This window comes from Pezoporus occidentalis, unplaced genomic scaffold (assembly GCF_034315485.1).
Source record: "Pezoporus occidentalis ecotype Australia unplaced genomic scaffold, CSIRO_AGI_Poc_V1 ctg100, whole genome shotgun sequence".
Taxonomy (NCBI): Eukaryota; Metazoa; Chordata; class Aves; order Psittaciformes; family Psittacidae; genus Pezoporus; species Pezoporus occidentalis.
The window spans coordinates 1,533,476-1,550,996 of NW_026912780.1; the positions used below are offsets into that span (position 1 = coordinate 1,533,476).

A 17,521-nucleotide genomic window follows, 5' to 3' on the forward strand; every position below is an offset into this window, starting at 1 on the left:
TGCTGACTTTAGTAAGGCTTGTACTAGCGTTTCCAATTAATTTTTCATCGGCAAGTTAGTTCAGAAGAAACTAGCACAAAGTGAGGAAAAGATTAGTTTGACAATTTAAAAAGTAATTATCATGGACCAATGTCAAACTAAAAACATGTACTGAATGCTCTGCTTCTCCATATCCTCTGTCAAGGTTTACTTAACTAGAGGAACTCTCATGATCATAAGTATTGCTAGATATATTCTGTTCCTCACTCCTTGAAGGGAGGATATGAATAATTAGGCAAGACTAGCATGAAAAGAAACAAATCTCTTCTTCAGAAGGTCAAAAATATAACAACACAAGGTTTTTCTCCATTAACATTTCTGCAACTTCACTCACCCAAAAATGACAGTAATCTGTGCCTTACAGTCTTTTGTAGTTGCTCCAATAAATGGAAAAGAGGAAAAATGACTATAATCTTAATGCTTGGAGCTTTTTTCTCGCTAGGTTGCTCATATTAATAGAATTTTCATACACAACATAGGAAAAAGAAAACCAAAACAACAAACCATACAACAAACTGAAAGACCTCTACTTTGGTTCAGTACATATTATCTATCCATCATTAAAAAAGAATCAGGAATAACGACACTTGCTTGATTTTCAAACAAAGTACTAAGTCCTTGTTCTGCAATGACAATCAATGAATAGATAGTATCACCTTCCTAAAACTGAGCTAAAGAAGATAAATACTTTTCACTACAATCTTTTGAATGCAAGATGATCATAACTTGCTTTCTGTCCTTAGTATCTATGGAAAAGCAGAATTCTCAACATACTGTTTCTGTGTATAAAATATGCTTTAAGAATTCTATGAATTTTTCAAAAATCAAAAATCAATAGCCACCCAAGCTACACCATTAGCTTTGCAATTTATATTTTCAAACATCTGGACAGATATTCTTTAAGAAAATAAAAAGTTGAAATCTTATTATTTTCCTTTTCTTCAGCTAGCCATACTAATGCCCTCAGCCTTGCCTAATCATTCCAGAAGTGAGAGCACATTCAAAATGCATAAACACAGATTTCAATCTCACAAAAGGTGTAGAATTTTAATTAGACAGGATGTTTCTAAATGCCAAGCAGAACCAAATATAAACTGCTTTCTCCTACTATGAATCTCCACCCAGTTGTGTTTTCTTTGAAGCCAAATAAACAAAGCCTGTATGCTTCCATCAAATAAAAAAAAAAAAAAAGAGGCATTTATATCACTAGGCTTTAAAAAATAATTTGTTTACAACATAATGAAAACCACTTTTAAATAGCACTAGTACAATAGCAAAGCTTAAGAAGTGCATTGCTCAGACAGGATTTTCAAAGACTTCTACATCGTTATATCCCAAAGCAGATGGTATCTCAGTGTTTACAATGACCCTATAGATACCTACAATTTCAAATAAATAATTTCTAATCCCACTCTTTTGTCTAGTTACTGTACTTTGATGGTAACTGCAGGTGCCTTTCTCACATCACACTATTTTCCAACTACAAAGATGCACGCAGAACTGTGAAAAACAACTACTGTGCATTTTCTGTTAAAAAAAAACTAAAAAACCTGTTATTTTAAAGCACAGTGCTTTCTACTTACTGCTTCACGGTATTAACAAAGCTTTTTTGTCTTTCTGTTCCCTTTCAGTGCAAACATGCTCACTCTTAAGTTACTCTGCTTAATGATTAACCTATATACTGTGAATCTATGAAACTACCATCATACACTTGTTATATATCCTAATAGTATGTGACAAGTGCATTGCAAATTACTCCATTTTATTTTAAGTAAAACTAATTACGAATGTGCAATATGAATGTTATTAAAACACTCATAAGGACGAAAATCTACATTAATGGGTAACATTAAATACTCCCACTAATAAGGAAGACAGATGTTCTGTAGTATCCATTAGACTTGCACTAAGTTCAGTAACTTTCATGAATATAAGCAACAACAACTTCTGCGGATTTACTCCCTAAAAGTTTATATATGGGATGTAGGTGTAAAGTAAACCCATAGAGAAGTTCTTGCAATATCATTCTTAATTTTTTTTAAACATGCACATTTTGTCCTACATTTGAATTAGCCACTAGCAGAAAAAAAAAAGAAAAGAAGAAATGGCTGCCAAGCCTCCATGTAGCTTCTAATGGAACAATCTGGAGATGAGTATTTTTTACAAAAATTAACTCCTTAAATTTTTTAAACATCTGACAGTTGAAAAAGGTCACATTAAAATCTAAAGTATGACTATACCTGAAACATCACAAGGTTTATGAGATTTCTGATATTTAAGTTCTTCATGCCTGTATATAAGATGTGGTTTGTTATGCTCATCTTCATGTTCACCTCCATCCGCTTTCATCAGAGGTTCTAAAAAATATTCACCATCATGCGCCTTAAAGGTGCCCATCTGAAAGTAAGAGAAGTAATTCATTTATTTTCCACTAAAAATATTGATATAATCATTTTCATTGAAATAATCACATAAATTTGCACTTGAGACAGAGGAAGCTTCAGTACAATGGGGAGATGGAAGCTTGAAGAGAAATTTGCTTTCAGAAACTTGTCTCACCAGAATAACTCATAACAGACTACTCTGTGTATTAACAATGTATCACAGGTAATCACTATGCAGTTAATAAAACAAAAGGGATCACAAACTTAGAGAATCTAGGTACAAGCAAGCAGGACCAGTTAGAAAATGTGCAAAAGCGAGCAGAGGCCATCAAGAAATTAAAGAATTGATTGCTGTCCAAATTCTAGACTGGTTTGTCACCTTCTATCCTTTCACATAACTTATATAGTATTGTATTCTGACCATAGATTAGAAAGAGTGTTAACCCAATATTCCTTTTTAAAGGCTTTGAAACAAGTTCCAGAAATTCAAAGTTGACAGTTTCATTAATGCATTTTTATCCTCGGTTTCACCTGCAACCTCTACAGCAGACACACATGATGTAATGGGAACCAAAGGAAGCTGGTTACTAACAAGAGCACTGGCACATACACAAAGAACAAAAAATGAGTTCCTTTCCCCCACCCCTCTACCCCGCAATCCAATTTCATAATTTTAATTAATAATTTCAACTATGAAATCACAAAACTGAATCTCTTCTTTCTTACTGTATTTCTAACCAAATTCATAGCTTTCTATGGATTAAGAACCTTATTTCAGGACAGTAGGAGGAGAAAAAAAATATAAAAATTTTATCAAATTATTTTTCAGACTTTTTGGAAACTTCCAAACTTCAGCCAATTAAGCACTTAAGAGTGAGCAGGTGCACTGCATCCTGTTAGCTGTTTTACCATATTAGAGTGGCATGTTGACCAATAAGAGAACAGTGATAATCTACATAATATAGTTTAAGAGATTAAGTGCTCATTACAACCTTGAAACTCAGGGTAATAAAGAAAGTGGCAGAGCAAGACAGATGAGAAGTGAGAATATTTTTTTTCCACGCAACCTACAAATAGTCTTTTAAAATCTGCTGCATACTACCTTAGTGTCCAGGATACTGTACTGGAATTATATTATCCTCTTGAATTTGGGATCCTTCTAAAAAGTTATTACTTCCCTGCGTTTAAAAGTCTGTTAGGCTTCAAGCATATGTCAGACTATCTGTAATCTTGCCTGATACATAGCATACCTATCATCCAAAGTTACTGTAAACCCACTGTGGTTGGATCCTCTGCATCACCTTTGTTGCAGAATGAAAAAAAAACAGCTAAGTAGTATTTTTCCTTTCAAGACTGCTTACATCCAACTCGGAGAAACACTTTCCCGTCCCCAGTCCCATTTAAATTCTTTGCAAGCAGTTTTCCTGATGGATCTTTTACACGTTCAGTTCAGCCTTCTCACATCCAGTGTTTCTAGGGCATGTGATTTGTAGAGGACGGCAGATCGAGCGTATTGAGAATGCTATGTGCCTCCCTGGAAAGGGCCTCAGGAAGAGATATGCCACAACTTGTCAGTTAGCCCTAAGAAGGTGCAACCTTCTGGGCAAAATGACAGGGACAGAGAAGAACAGCCTGTCACTCAGGGTCAAAGAAGCAAGAACTGATGCTAAGATTCATATTCATGTTGATGTTTATTACATAAATTATTAAATTCCCAATTACAACACATGATATATTTGACCCCATACCATTTGTGAACACTAACTTTCTTTTCTCTTGATATACCATAAACCCTATTATTATGTAAGAGACATTTAAAATATAATCCTTTAGATTTAAGCAAAAACTTTCTTGCTACAGTTTTATTCCAACATATATTTTACTTCCCTCCTACTCTTTCCAATACCTAAAGCAGATATGCTGCATGTGTCTCTTCAATGGCTTTTTGAATAAGCAGGCTTTCAAATTTTACAAAGAAATGGTTTCAGCTACAACAAGCATACCAATTAGGAGAATAATAGCACAGATCTAATATAGAGTTTGTGCTCAATTTTAAACTAAACTCACCTTCCACAGTATCAGACTTCCACTAGAAAAGATGAATTGCAAGAACAAGACTTTATTTTTCTACCATTTCACAGTCAAAAAAAAAACAACAACCCCAAACCATCATTAAGACCTATGGCTTTGAGTGAGTCTGATCACTGATAATTCCACTCAGACTCCTTCCCGCATACTTAGTCAACCAAGAGCTACCAAACAACCTATCTAGAAATTCAAAAACATATTTATGCAATTATCCTATCCAGTGGATTAGGAAGAATCATCATAAGGCATTGATCTAAGGCAATCTAGGATTGATGATACTCCAAAAGAAGTATTTCTGCCTTGCCCCTTCTGTAGATGTGCACTCCCACACTTCTCTGTTTAAGCACTAGCAATTGAAATCATGTACACTGCATACCAGCTCCTCTGTACAGTTAAAAATCTATGCCTCCTATCAAAGAAATATATTTTTCAACTGAAATAGTAAGGGTCACCCGGCACACAGAATCATTTTTCCTAGCAAAAAAAGCAATTTCGTATCAATAAGAGCTTACTGGACAATCAAGCCATCAAGCAACTCAGAATAGTGCTACAAAGCCTGTGCATCAAGCTGAGCCTAGCAATGAATACACAATATAAAATGTCTGTAAACTTCTGCAGCTCAGCTTTCATTACTCTACAGTCTAAGTATCAGAACCATTCTTAACTGAAATCCAGAACCCTCTGCTGAAAAAGAGAAACACTGAAATCATCTAGGGAGAAAAGAACAAAACCAAAAAAATCTCCGTTGTTATAACCAAGAAGATACAAAAAAAATCACACCATAAACTTATAGCCCCAAAAATTAAGACAGACAGCTAGAAGGGAGGAATACTATATTATGTTTCATGGCCTCAGAATTATTCCTAGCTTTTTATTTAAATCAAAAGATTAATACAAGAAGGAACAATAGTGCCTTTAAGACTGGAGATTCCACCTTCTCAGATACTTGAGGTAATTACTTTAGGACAATGGTGCCAGGGTTCCTCTCACTCTCTGTCCCACTGATTCTTGCATAGTGCCCCAGGATCAGCTGTCTGTTTAGATATAAAAGAAATAGCTGATAAAAAAATCTGTAATACAACAACTTTTCAATCTTTCCTCAGTGTATACATAGAGAAGCAAGCAATTACTACCACTGACTAGTTAGGAATACCTCCCACCAGGTGTCTGCAACAAATTTTTTGCCCATCCCCTATCCAATTGAGAACTCCTCATTATATTGTATGTGAGAAAGATCAAAGGATAAGCAATGCAAAGTGTTCTATCTTGAAAAGGTATATGATATTTATTATTTCAAACCCAAGCAGATAGTGAGATTGAAACCACCAATTTAAATCCTGTAAGTTATCTATGAAGACTAAAGATGGATTTTGAACAGTTACAAATGGTTACCTTTTCATTTTCCTAACACATAAGTCTTCAAAAATTCAGTCACCACCTATACTGTTTTATAGTTCTTCATACATTAATAAGTAATACTTAATCTGGCCACAGGTTCTGCTAATACAAATGGAGCTATTACTGTGAGCTAGGTGCACAAGGAAAAGGGCTGTGAGATCCAAATTCAAAATACTTTTGGTAAAACCAAATAAAGCAAGGTCACTTAGATGTACAGAGGCAGGTTGTTGAAACAGGAGCCCAAGCATTTGCAGGAAATGAAATCAGAAATAAACTGGATTAATTTATCATCTACAGATGCTTCTCAAATCATGTAACAAGAAATCTGCCTGAAGCATTCTATTTCTGTTCTCAGATAAAGAGGTAAAAGTACATTTAAAAGATCTCTTCAGTAGAAGTGGAGTACAAAATTGAAAACAGTCTCTTACACATCATAAATAAGTGGTCCAAAGAGGGAGTGCTACTCAGGACTCTGCATATGCCTAGATTTGAGGAAATTTATGAGAAAAGCCACATGAGAAAGATTATTTATTTCTTGGATTTAAAATATTCTGGATAAGTTAGACACTTTATATTAAATCAAGGTTCAATGGATCAACACAGCTACTCACTATATATGGCATGTCTTAGCGCTTTAAAGTGGCTTAGAACTGAATAGTCTTAATCAATGTGTTTGCTCTGTTCCAAGAGTAGTAGAAATAAACATTGCAGAAGTTATGGTTAAAGTATGTACCATACCCACATACAAATTATATCTTTGTGTATAATGGCAACTTCATAAAAAACATGGAAAACATAAGGGATATATAGCAGGCTTCAGAAACATGGAATTAATCTTAGTATGTCCAACAGCAAAATTGGAAAGGTTTCAGAAAAATGCTAAAGAACAACAAAGTTCTGGAAAACACAACTCAACTGGCAGACTCCTCCCAGGTAAGCTCCACTCCTGTGCTCAAGTATTTTTCATGCCCTTATGGTATGGCTTCTTAACTCAAACTCAAAAACCTGCAAGTAGCTTATAGCAAGAATACTTTCATGGTCAAAGTAAATCACTAAATCCCTTCCTTTATAATATTCTCTTTTTCCCCTCTCCTCCTTCCCCATTGTGTAAGTTCAAACATCTTCAGAATCATGTGAGGCCTTCACCTTTTTCTTCCTGCTCCACTGTTGCAATGTCTTCTAGTGAAAGCCTTAAGAAGCATAGCATAGTTACTGAAGAAAAAGGTACTAAAGGTTATCTGATCATGGTACACTTACAACATCCGGAATATATATTCCAGATCCATATATTTATGATATTTCAGAAATATCATTTCTGAAATATTATACCATATATATTTCAGAATATATATTTCTGATAGAGGATAATTCAGTTAGAAACAAGAGGCAGTGGTTGTGAGCTAATGTATTAATTAAAACTAGAACTAATATAATAGAAATAGGAAAATAGTAATAAAATAACAAATATACTAGCTAAGCAGCAGGGAAGAAATATCTAGCAATGAATAAGTATTTCCTGGTGGAACACCTCTGCAGAAGTGACTGAAAGCAATATATTTTAAGTTCTTCAAGAAATGGAATAAAATGCTGAACAGCTATTACAGGGGAAAAAAACCCTTTCATTTTAAGTGTAACTATGGTCTAAACACCTCTCCTTGCAAATTCTGTCATGTTAAGATTTCATGGGCAGAGTGTAATCACACCTTTAGCACACCTAATCACACCTTGACCAGAACTGATGAGGAATCCACTTATGCTCAGAAATGTCCCAGTGTGGAAAAGCACCTAATCACTGGTTAAGTAAAATTACAGAATTCCAGACTGGAATGTAAATCCCACATAAACGCCTAAAGCAATTTTACCCATTTGTATATTTGGCTCACATCCAATCTAGCCATACTGATAACTGTAGCAGTGCATCCAGCATCCTTACTACCAAGTTACTTTCATTCAGCAACACACACACACACACACACACACACACACACACACAAAAAAAAACCCAAACAAACATATTTCCATATTTTCCTTTTGCATAATGCATAGGGGAAAGAATATTCTTGCAGGAAGTGTAAAATACCTGGCATTAGGTATTCGGAACATCACTTTGTGAGGCTATTCTAGGCAAGAAAGTCAGACTGAAACCTAGTAAAAATGGTATTCCTGGAGTTTCTAAATACAGATGTAACAACAGACTGGCTACATAGCAGAGTATTTGGGAGAATGTTGCAGTAACAATCTCAAAGACGGCTGGAAAGAGTTCATGGCAATTACCAAGAGTCACAGGAGTGGAAGGGAGAGAGAGAGGCAATTTAATTATTTTTACCTTTATATACACTTCACAATGAATGAACTAGACAAGTCAATTAAAAATTATGCATAGATATATACATGGAGATTTCATTATGGAAAAGGCAGCTATTCTGCAGTGCCTGTTGAAACTGCTTAAACAAAATGCATATATACATAAATGGTGGTAGACGTAGTGGTGGCAAATGGTATCACATGTAGTTAGTGACCAGTCACTAGTGGTGCCTCTCAAGGCTCAGTGTTAGGGCCAGTGTCGTTTAGTACCCTCACTGATGATCTGGATGAAGGGATTGAGTGCACGCTCAGTAAATTGGCAGACGACACCAAATTGGCTGGGATTGTTGATCTGCTGAAGGACAGAAAGGCTCTGCAGAGGGATCTGGACAGGCTGGATCAATGGGCTGTGGCCAATGGTATGAGGCTCAAGAGGGCAAAGTGCCGGGCCCTGCATTTGGGCCACATAATCCCATGCAACACTACAGACTTGGGGAAGAGTGGCTGGAAAGCTGCTTGGTGGTAAAGGACCTGGGGGTGCTGATTGACAGCAACTGAACAGGAGCCAGCTTGTGCCCAGACTGCCAAGAAGGCCAGCAGCACCCTGGCCTGTATCAGAAACAGTGTGGCCAGCAGGGCCAGGGCAGTGATCATCCCCCTGTACTCGGACTGGTGAGGCTGCTTCTTGAATGCTGTGTTCCATTCTGGGCCCCTCACTACAAGAAACACATTCAGGTGCTACAGTGGGCTCCAGAGAAGGGCAACAAAGCTGGTATAGCATCTGGAGAGTAAGTCTTATGAGGACCGGCTGAGGGACCTGGGGTTGTTTAGTCTGAAGAGAATGCTCAGGGGGGACCTTATCGCCCTATACAATTACCTGAAAGGAGGTTGTAATGAGGTGGGGGTTGGTCTCTTCCCCCAAATAACAAGTGATAGAACAAGAGGTAACAGCCTCAAGCTGCGCCAGGGGAGGTTTAGATTAGATATTAGGGAAAACTTCTTCACAGAGAGGGTGATCAGGTATTGGAACAGGCTGCCCAGGGCAGTGGCAGAAGTGTTAAAAAACTGTGTAGATGAGGCCCTCAGTGACATGGTTTAGTGGTGGTCTTGGCAGTCCCAGGGTCATGGTTGAACTTGATGATCTTAAAGGTCTTTTCCAACTGAGTTGATTCTATGATAAAGGAGCTTTTTGTTTGGTTGGGGGGCTCTGGGAGGGAGGGAGTTGTTGGCTTTGATTTCTGGTTTTTAGATTTGAGCATTTTTTAATATCATCGAGCAAGCTGTTCTCACAGAACACAGACCTAGGGGTTCCATATGCTTAATCCTGTAGGAAACTCCATCATATAATCTTGTGTCTCAGTAAATGTCAAGCAAATTTACATTTGCAACTTATCTCTCTTTAAAGAGAACTTCCTAGCTTTGATGTTTTTAAGTACATGCAGAAATGCCTTTCTCTTTTACTGGGAGATGAATAGCTCCATAAAGTCCTTTTAAACTCACATGTGCCATCAGGCAGTTATCACTTAAGTACACGCAAACTGTGGTGAGATTTTCACCTGGTTTAGTCAACCAAACAGTAAGGTATCTTGAGTACTTTTGTCAGTATGCGTATACCCAGAAGGTGTGAACTGTTCTCAGTGTCTGACTTTGCTACCATAACCTATTTTCTACATGACTGTATGTCTGAAATGGAAAGACAACCGAGACTATCACTCACACATTATCTTATGTGGGAAGCCTATTTATTCCCCAAGAGTACAAAGTTTCCCCAAGATCCATGATGGCTAACTGTTGACTGCTACCTGGGGCTGGAAGCATTAACTTAAGACCAAAAAAAAAAATGGCAAAAAAAGAATGTGGCTTTATAAAGGCAGCAGTTACAAACAGGCTGCAGCCATCAAAATTTTACCAGATAAATTTATGTGGTAAACAGAAGGTACTCAATTGTCTTCCAGGGAAGGCAGCCACCAGACACAGGATGCGTGCAAAAGGCAGCCCAGTGACAACTAAGCGCCCTTCACATAAAAGGTGACATAAGCATGTCCTAGTCTGTTTAACAAACAATTCATGCAGAATTACCAGTCAGAAGTCAGACATAGGCAGATCCTAATGCTTCCCACAGACATTTTCTGTGCCAAACCCTTCAGCTGCACAATTCACAACCCCATGCATTTTATCAATTTTCAATTACCATCTGTATTTCTTGATCTGTGCTGGTCCATGTGTAAAAGCACAGTCTCTATGGAAATACTTTCTGGAAAAACAGAGGTGTAAAGAGCTTGGGGAAAATGTACTGTGGATGTTTCAGGTTTTTTGTAACAGCTGCAGAGGGGGCCTAAGCTGTTTTACTGTTTTATAACAAATAGCATGGTGAACAGAGATTTTGCCAAGACAGGTAGAAACTGACTCAAGGATACAGGATCATGTTCCAATAAATTCAAGTGTTATGGTCTACTCTCAGATGTATACGAAAAAGACATCTAGTGCCTCTATGTGAGAAAACAAAGCTAAAGAGAGGCCAGTTAGCAATATTAAAGATATGTGACATTCATTCTGTGACCAGCAGAGCTAGGCTAGGAAGACTTCAGACACCTCTTACTGAGAAGATGCCTGATCAAGTGTTACAGAAGTGAAAATATTTAAAACTTGGTCCTGCTTGTGAGAATACATATTAAGAAAAAGTCAACAGCAAAACAAACCAAAGTAAATGGGATAAAAATCATAAATGAAGTTAAGTCAAGAGCAAATAAAAAAAATAACCAGGAAAGAAAGCAGAAAAAAAAATAAAGGAAAAGGAATCAAATGAGTCAATCAAGCACAAGTATCTTTATCTAGACCTTTTCCATGCAGAGAAGGTAGAGTTCAGCCAACTTCCTGATCCTTTTTTGTTCTGTTAAGCTACAAAGACAACAGCAAAAAAGAAAGAACATTTTATCTTTTCTTTGCAAAGTAAAAACAAAAATAACACAGCACTGAATTTGACTGTTCTATTGCAGAGATTCAGGGCTGGAGTCTCACCTATATGACAAACGAAACCAGAACTATTAAGTGGAAGTCATCACATCAGCCAGCCAGCAGCAATAAGACTTACTCTGCCCAAACAAGAATTGATTGTCTTTAGTTGACATTTTAAAATTATCTTTTCCTAGCTTATGAAGGACTCTGGATTAAGATTAAAATGTATAAAAACATGTGTGGCTTATGGCGATTCATAAGTTTACAAACATAACCCAAATGCTGAAGAATAATTAGCTTTTCAGACTTAGAAGGTAACTTATTTGAAATGACAGCCCATGAGTTAAAGCATTATGTCAAAGTAAGCATATCTTCCAGTTACAAGTGTTAAAGCTTTAAACTACAGTGGTTTTCCAAAGAATTCATTGAAGTTATTAGTGCCAAGCAGCACAGAACTGAGCAGTAAATATCTGGAGTCTTTTACATGTACTAGATCTCCACAAGAAACCAGATGCTCGCTATGCTAGCACTAGCTTCTAGCAAGTTGTTTGGGGCTTTTTTAACCAAACAGTTAAAAACTACATTTCATTAAAATAAATGCTAGGACTACCTACTTTTCCTTAAAAGGAACCACTGCATTCACACATAGTAGCAGGCAGAACTGTTTTCAAAATCTCTCACAAAGGTGATCCACTGACCCATATTCATAAGGAAATAAACACAACCTCTTGTACTGAGCAAATTCTGAAGATCCACAGCCAGGTTCATATTTCTGCCATTTTCCTGACAAAAGTAAGCTTGAAGTGCAGTAAAGGAACATTACCAATGGGTTTTCTTGAGCTCCCAAGGAAGGAATTTGTCACGCAGACCTTGTTACGCTCCAGAGGCTACCTGAGAACAAAGCAGTCTTGCCCTCCTGGACTGCAGAAAGCTGATAGCTATCAAAACCATGCAAGAAGAGATTTGTGTATCTTCCCGCTCCTAACTTTTGCCAGTCAGTGAACATGTGAAATTGCTCTATACAGCAAAGACTGCACACCCAAAAGATGTGCATTTCCTCCTTCCTTAGCTTCCCCTCTCTCACAGTAGTCACATAAAACACCTTTGGCATTAGGCTGTCTCCCAGCTCACAAAAACTGACTTTAACTATCCTCAGCATCAGTCACATTCCTGACCTCCAAGAAAGAATATCAGGCTTCTCAAAGGACTAAATAAACTGTTTTTATAGCATTCACTCAGGACTAGAAAAACATACATTAATTTAAATAAAGGTTCTTTCTTCAGGCAGGGGCCTGGTAAGAACCGAAGGCTCATTCTAGTTATAAATGGTGATAGCTCCCTCACTTTAAGATACTTTATTTACTGGTATTTGCTTGTATTTGTGAATGAACTTGTAAGCCATATGTTCTCAAAAGTTAAATGATTTTTTAATTTAGTTTTTACCTCTTTAATTTTGCTGACTGGATAACATTTGAGAGGTCTCTTTAGTCTACATGAACCCAAGGACATCCTCAGCAGATTTCGTTTCGCATGTTTGTAAGAAGCTATAACTGACTAATGCAGTAAAAGCATTGATACAGAACTTCGGAAAATAAAAAGTGAAATAAAAGTATGAATTTTCAAAAGTTACTCTAAAGATGCTTCTATGTGATCAGATGCTCAACTAGGCACCCAGGCCATCACACCAAATGACCTTCTGTCTTTGACAGCACCCCAAACTTCCCTAATTACACACTCCCTCCTTGCAATTACTACAGACTCCCTGCTGACCTTCTAACCTCCCTTTGCCATTTGCACCCCTGAACCTAGGGCATGCTCTGAAATGTAACACAACACAACTGCATACAGGGTGTCAGGAGCCATTAAGCAATGCTCTGTGGGTACTCTGGGTTATACATGCTCTTGGCACACTCAGAAAAAGGCTTAACTGAGAGCGAAAAGGGAAAGCAGAGCTTGAGGGGGAGAACACACTCAAAACTGAGAATGCAAGAAAAGAAAAGGAACTTGGGAAACAGGCTTTGAAGGAAGGCAGTGGAGAGCTTGGGGATAGATGCGTACAGGATAAAATGAACGTAAGTACCAGGCTTAACTTCAGATCACACAGGCACATCTTTGAAGTAACCTGTTAAATTCCACTGTCAAACTCCCTGTACCTTTTTATCTAAGTCCAAGTCCTTTTTTGTCCTCCCTAGCTTTTACAGCATTGGTCTACTGCAACTGCTCTATGTATGCAAAGCTGGAAGGGAAAATTATACCTAACAGTTGAAAGCAATCTCTTGTATTTTAATTTCTGTATGTCAACCTCAAGTCCAGCACTGAGGAAAATGGATCCTACAAAGTGAAGAGATTTTACTTAAAAAAATAAACAAAAATACAGGGCTACCAAGTCACTAGTATGGTTTCTGCTGTCTCACAAATAGTATCCTACCTCAGCAACAGTTACACTTAATTCTTTGTATTCATGAGGCATGGTGCTGTTCAATAAAAGAGCAATAACTCAATAGCTTATTTTTGCAGGTACATTTGTTGCATGCACAAAACTACAGAATCCTTAAAACCTTGAGAAAAAGTAAGTTTTGTGGGTAGTCCTGCCTGAAGAGGGGAATGCATTCAGGGAGGACAAGATCTCTCAGGAAAATCCCACTGGTCCTCCATCTCCTTCCTTTCACATCCATTCTTCCCTCAACTCAAAAAAACCGCTGTCTCCCTGGCAGTCACATGAGGAGTATAACATTTACTTTGAATCCATAGAATGACAAAGAACACTATGCTGAAGGCTCTGAGCCAGGCTGGAGGATATGCTGTGCAGATACAGGCAACCAGCTGGCTATGACTGCCACATCATCTCCCCACAATCCCTGCCTGGGGAACCATAAGCATGTCCCACAAAAAAAATGCACCAGTACCCATGCAGGGCTCTGCTTCCCCTTCCAAAAACCTCACCAGCCTCATTAATGAGGGGTAAGCAGCCACAACACTGGGTATGCTACATGCCTCCACAAGGTTGCATCTGCCTGGGCAGAAAGCCAAATGAGCAGTGAAGGTCCCAAGCGCACTGGGACAGCAAGGTCTTGGCTGGTGGCTCAGACTAGGCTCTCTGTCAGCCACACAATGACTAAGGACACCAAATCCAGCTGGAAGTGGCAGTGAAAGTCCACAAGGCTCATCTAGAGGAGGCAAAAGGTCAATTTAAAGGCACTAAGGGATTTCCAAATGGACACATACATGATGCGGACTGTAATGCACCAACAAAGGAGAGAGAGAGAGACACAAGAGAAGTGAGACATTCCAACTGTTATAAAAAAGAAGGGGGTCTTGTGCTGAAGAGTTTGAGCCTATATGGTTCAAGTAATGAAAAGTGATTGCTTGTAGAGAGCAATGCTCTTTACAGAATAAATGTGAGAAGTTTTAAAACCTTCTCTTTTAGTAACTTTTTTTGCCTGTTTTAATTCTGTCTCTGCATATGTGCTGAAAATAATTTCTCTGAAAAAAAGGGGACCTACTGCACTTGAAAGTTGTTTCGACTACCTGTTATTTAGCAGTTCTCAGACTCTTCAGCACAAGACATTGAGAGCATGCCATATGAGTTTCTACTAGGAAAAAAAAAACAAAAACAAAACAACCACCACATATTTGTGATTCCCCCTCTTTCCTACTCCCTCTGTGAATGCAACATATCGGGGTGTTTGGTACAGGTTTGAATTAGGTTTTGGATAACACAGACAAGAGCCAAATGACAGCTCTGTTTGTACAGCAAGGTGCCTACACAAAACTGTGATGAACATAGAATTACTGTTTTCCAATGCTTGCTCCTCCAGTAATTTCCAAGAACTAGCCCAAGCCTACAGACCTCAACCCAAATACAGGGTGGCATATATCCAAATACCCAAGAATAAGCACAAGACAACAGTGGTGTCTCTCACAAGTACCAATTATTTCTGATCCTCTTTTCACCATGTGCATCACTTTCTTTTAATACACATTACACCCTCCTGCACACATCCAGCCAACTCCATTCTATTTTCTATATGCCACTAGAAAGAGACTAGAATGGAAAGTTGCATTCTTTCCACTTCCCAAAAATAAAGTCTTACACCTTTACTTTTCTGTGTGACTGCAAGAAACTTGGAACAACCTCAATGTAAATTCACAGTAATATTTAAAACACCATATTTTTACAGTACGCATGTCACACATGCTCATTCTCAGCATGTCAACAGTGATGTGGTAAAGCAGTAGGTATTAGTCTTCTTGGTCCTACACACAAAACTGTAAGATTTAGCAATACACTGCAACTGTTCTGTGCTACTAACAGTTGTGTGCTACTATTTCTCCATTATAACTTTGGAAGAATGCTACATAAGAATGCTATCAAGGGATAAGTAAAGAATGTATATTGATGCAGTTTTGATTTGTTTGATAAATTCAGTTCTTCAGAAGCATTTTATAGATACACTCCCACTTAGGTTGGCAGGAAGCTTCCCATTCACTTTTAACAAAAACGTGATTAGAGAGCACCACTACACGCGAATACACAATACTACACAACACACCTCTACAGCACTGCTGAAAGCAGAGGAAGAAAAATATCAACACTAGTTCTTCTCTCTCCATCTCAAGCCCCATTATTCATCACTCATAATCACAAAGTATCTATAAAGCCACAAACACATAACTGATGCTGACTAACAGCATCATTTTATCTAAACAATAGCTTACTGTGTTTCTGAAGCATGTTTTTTCCTCTGCTATAAAGCTCTTGGTGTCAGGAGTTACATCAACCAATTCTATTACAGGCCAGCAATAGATCCTTTGAAAGCAGCATTTGTATATCCCACCAAAAAGTATCATCATGACAGCAAGCTGCTGATGCCAAGATATTTTATGACCAACTACTTGGAGTGATGCCCGAGAATTTCCAGCTCAGCTCTGTGGCAAAGTCATCCCATTACATTTCTTTCAGGGAACAGAATATGAATGGAGACACGAGGCAGTAACCAACATGCTTACCAAGCCACCACAGATGCTGAAGACAGCCATGTGCGTCTCCTGCGCATTGACATGACCACGGTAGAAACAGTGGCGCAAATCAGGGGAGGACTGCTTCTGCGGGGCCCCTACGTGCACCACAGTGTACTGAGCAGCAACAAAGCCTGCATCAGCACTCAGGTTGAGCTGGAAGACCTGCCCGTATGCACTGAGCTGGTAATGAGTTCGGAAAGCAACGGGCTCCAGTGGTGCCTCCAAGCTCCTTTTTCTCCTGCTGAAGTGATGCGTGTGAGGGAAGACTTCTCCAAACTCATTCACTCGGACAGGTGTGATGATTTCATAGGAGGAGAGCTGCTTCACTAAGGTCTCTGCAACAGAGAGCAAGAGAACTCAGCCTTGTGGATCAGCACACCAGGAACCTCCGCACGGCTCCCGGCGCTGCACTAGCCAGGGGTGCAGTGACAGGAGGGGGCAGTGAGGGCTGCCTCCAGCACACCCAGCGACAGCCCGCTTCAGCCGCCCCGGCCCTGCCACCCCCATCGGCCGCCCCGCTTCCCGCCCCGCGAGGAAACGCTCCCTCCTGCCCGCCCGCGGCTGCTGCCCCGCAGGGCCAAGACCCCCGGGGCAGTCGCCGCCTTTGTTGCCGCTTGTTTACCTTGTCCCGGGTGGAAGCGGACTCCCCGAGCCTCAGCGACGAGCGGGGAGAGGAGGCACACCAGACCCGCCAGCCACCTCGCCACACGCATGGCTCGCTCCGCGGCGGGCGTGCCCGCAGCGCCCCCGGGCCGCTGCCTCAGCAGCCGTCGGCCGCCCGGGCAGACGCCGCATCGCGCGGCTCCTCCATGCTCCCCACCTCACTGTCCCGCTCCCTCCGCGCTCCCCTCACACGGGAAGCCGCCCCTCGCTCCTCCTGCTCCCAGCCCCGCGCCTCCAGCTCGCTCTCTGCCGCCGAGGTGGGCGGCCCTTCCCGCCCTTCCCTCCGCCTCCCTTGCCCCTGCCCCGCCGCAGGCGGGAGGGGAGAAGGTGCCCAGCTACCCTCAGGAGGAGACCATCCCCGCACCAGCACCAGCACTTCAGAGCGGGCTCCGGCGGCCGGCCCTCCCCGGGGCAGGACCTGGCCAATGGCGGAGGGCAGTCCCGGTGCGCCGCCTCTCCCCCTCTCACCGCCCGCCCTGGCCGGGCCCACAGCAGCGGCGGAGCCGGCAGGAGGAGGCTGGTGGGATTCGGCGCCTCCTCGCGCTGGCTGTCACCCCTTGTCTGGCGGTAGAGCTCGAGGGAGGTGTCATTTAAGAGAAAAAATGGGCTTTGGGGAAGCCTGGCAATGCCGAATTCGCCCTGAGGAGCGCAAAGGCAGAGCTGCGAGG

General features: G+C 40.1%; 1 protein-coding gene across 3 annotated transcripts in view; it reads right to left on the reverse strand.

Moving 5' to 3' along the window:
• The window catches only part of ADAMTS20 (ADAM metallopeptidase with thrombospondin type 1 motif 20), an 88,605-nt gene extending 71,572 nt beyond the window's left edge, over nucleotides 1–17,033 (reverse strand). For all 3 annotated transcript variants that reach the window (XR_009963549.1, XM_062612457.1, XM_062612447.1), the window contains exons 1-3: nucleotides 16,813–17,033; nucleotides 16,179–16,525; nucleotides 2,280–2,436 (exon numbers count right to left, since the gene is read on the reverse strand). Coding sequence is in view for 2 of the 3 variants with exons in the window: in XM_062612457.1 (XP_062468441.1) it covers nucleotides 2,280–2,436; nucleotides 16,179–16,525; nucleotides 16,813–16,903 (595 nt within the window). In the remaining variant the exon portion in view is untranslated. The remainder of the gene's footprint in view (nucleotides 1–2,279; nucleotides 2,437–16,178; nucleotides 16,526–16,812) is intronic.
• Between the last annotated feature and the right edge of the window lie 488 nt (nucleotides 17,034–17,521).